Source organism: Oryzias melastigma, linkage group LG16 (genome assembly GCF_002922805.2).
Source record: "Oryzias melastigma strain HK-1 linkage group LG16, ASM292280v2, whole genome shotgun sequence".
Lineage (NCBI taxonomy): Eukaryota > Metazoa > Chordata > Actinopteri > Beloniformes > Adrianichthyidae > Oryzias > Oryzias melastigma.
The window spans coordinates 5,793,584-5,798,219 of record NC_050527.1 but is presented as its reverse complement, the minus strand read 5'-3'; the positions used below and the strand labels follow the sequence as shown (position 1 = coordinate 5,798,219).

Sequence of the window (4,636 nt, the reverse complement as noted above, 5' to 3'; positions counted from 1 at the left end):
ACATCCAGGACAGTGTTCCCTGAGAACCCAAGGTTGGGAAACGCTCTTAGTCCACTCCTTTATCAGCAAACTACTCCAATAGGCTCAGTTTTCAAAGGTGCCTTCTTCACGGGGCACACCTCAGCTCTTTGTGTTTGAAAAAACACTGTTTCAAACTGAGATGAAGCTTTCTGACACCAGGCAGCAGCACAACATCTGAAATGTGCAGCTGTAGTTACAGAAACATCAAACTGTCTGGAGATGGGCTTGTTGCCTCTAAATTTAACATGATTGTCTAGGATTTCCTTTTTAATCTTCCAGAACAATTCTGCCTTCTTCATTCTCTAGTTCACATTGTTCACCATGATACCAAACAGCACAAAGACTATTGTCAAACTTTAAACAGACACACGCGATGCCAATTAGAGGAGACATCTTAGATTAACCGCTCCCTATTCTTTTTTGAGGCACGTTTATTTTTACTCTTAAGAAAAATATAAAGCTAATTTCTGATTTTATTTTTTTTTTTAGCAAATTCAGTGACATTTGTGGATTTTTCTCTCATTAACATATTGGTACCAGCAAGTTGTGTTTTTATGAAAACTCTTGCATTGATCAACTTTGTAAAACATTAAGAAGAAAATGTTTTTTAATTGAGCCATATGAACAATTTATTGTTTTTCAGATTTCCGTATACATGATCTAATCCTTCTTATTTTTTTAGGCTTTCCAAATGTTGGTAAATCTTCAATAATAAACAGCCTTGTAGGAAGAAAGGTTGTGAGTGTTTCCCGAACTCCTGGCCACACCAAATACTTCCAGACATACTACCTCACTCCAACAGTTAAGCTGTGCGACTGTCCTGGACTGGTGTTTCCTTCTCGGGTCAACAAAGAGTTACAGGTACAACTTCCCTCCCTGTACACGTTCATCAAATTGTAGCTTTTACTGTTGGACACATTTGGTTCGCTTAAAGTGAACCAGAGTTCATTTTTGTCAGATAATCTGGAACAAATTTTCAGTCTGAATACACCCAAGGGGACCCTGGTCTGGTACCAAGAACTGCTTTAAGATTCATCTTTGGAAGTGGTCTCGATTTGTTTAGAATCGGACTGAGCTTCGGTTCCTCTGAGCTTCCTCAGTCTGAATAGACTCCATGCTTGGAGCAGAACAACTGGACCAAAACAGCCCCTTAGCCGGACGTTACCGGATGTAAGCAGAGTGGATACCGTTTTTCTGTGTCGATGAGACACAGGAACTCATTAGAATGCATAAAGCCTCGTTTCCACTGAGCATTCCAGTCCGGTAAGGAGTGGTGCAGTATGGTCCAGTTAATTCTGGTGAGCGCTTCCACAAAGTTGAGCCTCGCTCACTCCAAGCTTTTTTTTTTCACGGCGCATGCGTGGTGTAGACTGCTAGCCTGTCATTGTGGTGCGACGACTAGAAAAGCAACAACAACGGAGGTCATCCAGCAGCTCGTCTTTTTCTTGCTTTACTTTTTCAACATTGTGTATAACAGGAATTTAATGTTAGAAAGACGATTGCAGAATACCATCATAAAGAGGAAAATGGATTTGCTAGCATACGCTATATTGGTGCTTTCTAATGTCTTCATCACTTTCTGCTAATCAACGAGTGGAAACAGCAACTCCACCCCAACCGTCCCGTTCATTTTTCTATGGACCTACCACTGATGGAGTCTATAAGAGGTACAGTTCAATAACTTTAATGGGTCCATTTACAATGAAAACGTTCAAAATACCGGACCGTACTGGACTGGACGGCTCACTCTGAATACAGATCAAATGCAACGTTCAGGACTCAATCTGGACATTAATAATTAATGATTAAGCGTACTCTGTCCAAACCAACAAACCCTTCCAGTCTGAATACACCCGGATTTATCTTTATTTTACCTTATTTTTGCTAAACTACTGATTCATACTTTTCTATGTGGAATTAAAGCGTATTGATTGAGTCTTAATTTGTCCATTCCTATTTAAAACATGTTCATCAATAAAAACTAGAGTCCGTTGTCTTTATTCATAATTGTTGTGTTTTTGTTGTTTTCTGCAGATTCTCTCAGGCATTTATCCGGTATCTCAGCTGCAAGAGCCCTACACCTCAGTGGGTTATCTGTGTGAGAGGACGCCTTTCCTCTCTGTGCTGAAGCTCAAGCATCCCAGTCTGCAAGACATGGAGCCGCAGCACAAACGGAGCGCTGAAGAATCCAAATGGACTGCCTGGGACGTGTGTGAGGGTAAGATATTACTTTAGCTATTTTTCAGCTGAGGAAATATAACGTTAAATGTGTTAGGCAGTTTGAGGGGGATTCCCTCGAGTGGTCCGTCAAGTGGGAATATGAAGGATTTGCTGGAAAATGGATTTTCTGGAGTTTAACGCATAGCAGCATTAATGATAAAGCTCCATAGTTTCATGTTGATAAGTCAGTCAGCTGTTGAAGCAGGAACATTACTTATATGAGGAAGAGGTTATTAAAGGACCTAATTTAGTTATTGCCATGGATTATAGAATAATTTATAAGTGGCTCATCCTTCAGTGACAGAAAATAAATCAATTTTGGCCCTGACTCATCTTGAAAAGTCTGTTATTTTGTGTGCATTTCAGCTTGGGCAGAGAGGAGAGGCTATAAGACGGCAAAAGCAGCTCGTAATGACGTTTATCGTGCAGCAAACAGTCTTCTAAGGCTGGCAATTGATGGCAGGCTTTGCCTCTGCCTCAGACCGCTGGGCTACAGCTGCCTGAAAGGTAAGACAGGGTCATGTTTACTCTGCTTTAGTTCTAACAAGATGCTTGAAGTCCACAGTGGCCTGAACTTTTATAAAACACACTTTTTCTCATTTATTTGTGATTTGCAGAGCACTGGGAAAATCATGTCGACTTGCCAGAGATTATTGCTCTCCAAGGAAGAGCAGCAGAGGAAGAAGGAGCAGGAGAACGGGACGACGATGAGGATGGAGAGTCCAGCACCGAGCCAGAGGAGGAGAGAGACCGCGATGCCGACGATGATGAGGATGGAGACGATGAGGACGAGGGGTGCAGAGATCGGAGACAAAAGAACGAGAACCCCCCCGGCTTCACTGTGAACATTTTTAATGTTCTTCGGGAAAACGAGTGTGAGTGAGAGATGACGGACTCTACCCATTCCTCTTCCTCAGATCTCTCTTTCCTCATTTTTTTCCCTTAAACCTTCATTCCTCTCAACAATCTCTACTCTCGTATCATTCTCCTCTGCATATTTGCAAAAGTCGTCATCATTCAACCGGATTTATTTCCCCGCAACATACCAGCAGACATAAATACGCTGTGCTGTGCCTCATCTTCGATTGTCTGTCCTGATCTTAGCTGGTTCTTCTAGACAGGTTTGGTTTGATGTTCTACTATGATTCCTGAGAGACAATAAACAAAGTCCCCTGTTTCCTGAGTTCTGATCAACAAATTGGTTTTCAGGGTTTTCATCAGAAAGTGACCTCACAGCTGAGATGCCAAAGTGCTAGAAATGACTATGAAACAAATCAAATGTATAGTTTATATGTTAATATTTGCTGGAGTAGCTTTTTTGGAACTAAAATATAAGAACTAAATCTCAACTGAATGCTTCCTTTTATAACCAGGGCTGAGATGAGACCCTGAAGATACAGTATCATGAAAGAAGAGCCGTTAAAAACATTTCACTCTGATATTTGCTCTGATTGAAATGCCAGCCGTTTTAATATATTTCAAATTCCAATAATTTATAGTTGAAACGTTGGAACTGTTATTCAGGCGTGGAAAGAAAATGACCTTTTCCACCTGAATTGCCTCGAGGCAGCATAAGGAGTTGAACCTGTAGTGTTTTAACTACTGAAATACTTTGTTTCTGTAAAGAATTTCTCGTCTTTTTTTCCAGATTAGGCTGCAGTTATTTGTCAGATTTATATGACAACACATTCTGGAGTTGCTTGCTTTTGCTTTTGCTTCCTTAAAATATTTTAATTAATGTGCTTTTCTGCCCAGCCAAAACAGGAAGTTAAAAAAATAAAAATAAACATGAGTAATGGCTAGCTTAGTCCCCTGACGCTTCAATAAGTTTGAGAGTTAAAGTGATTTTCTTGTCATGGACCTGTTGGTGTGAACTCCAGGGGCCAGATGCAAACAGAACTCCTGCAAATAAAATCAGTGAGCATCTCTCTGCTGCAGTAATTCTGTTCCTCGTTGTTAAATGATCCCAAACTGACAAAGCTTTAAATGTCCATCAGTCGCCTACCAGTAAGAAAAAAATAATAAAATTACAATCCTAAACACCTATATTAATGCATTAAGCATTCCCTGTTTTTAATTGAATACATTAACCATTCAAACAATAATGTCCTTTGCATGAATGCAAATAAATTGCTTGTTATTTTGAACATGATTTTTTTTAGACTGATTTTCTGGCAGTAGATTACTGAGGTCACGCACTGCTTTAAGTAAACTGATTATTTTTTCCGTCTGCATCTGTTTCCCTTTTGTTAGGGCCACTGGAGTTGCATAATTTTTTATTTTTCTTATCTTTTTTTTAAAGTTTTTTCTATCAGTCTTCTGTTTTGTTTTAATTTTTAATCACTGTTTCCATTTATTTACTATTTTTACACCCAATTCCAATCTTTTACATCTT

The 4,636-nt window shown here is 39.6% G+C and overlaps 1 protein-coding gene across 1 annotated transcript in view; it reads left to right on the top strand.

The window, feature by feature from the left end:
- gnl1 (guanine nucleotide binding protein-like 1) overlaps positions 1-3,424 on the top strand; it is a 9,056-nt gene extending 5,632 nt beyond the window's left edge. The window contains exons 9-12 of the mRNA XM_024267798.2: positions 704-882; positions 2,056-2,239; positions 2,608-2,748; positions 2,859-3,424. Of these exons, the coding sequence (XP_024123566.1) occupies positions 704-882; positions 2,056-2,239; positions 2,608-2,748; positions 2,859-3,124 (770 nt within the window). The 3' untranslated portion in view covers positions 3,125-3,424. The remainder of the gene's footprint in view (positions 1-703; positions 883-2,055; positions 2,240-2,607; positions 2,749-2,858) is intronic.
- The last annotated feature ends 1,212 nt before the right edge of the window (positions 3,425-4,636 follow it).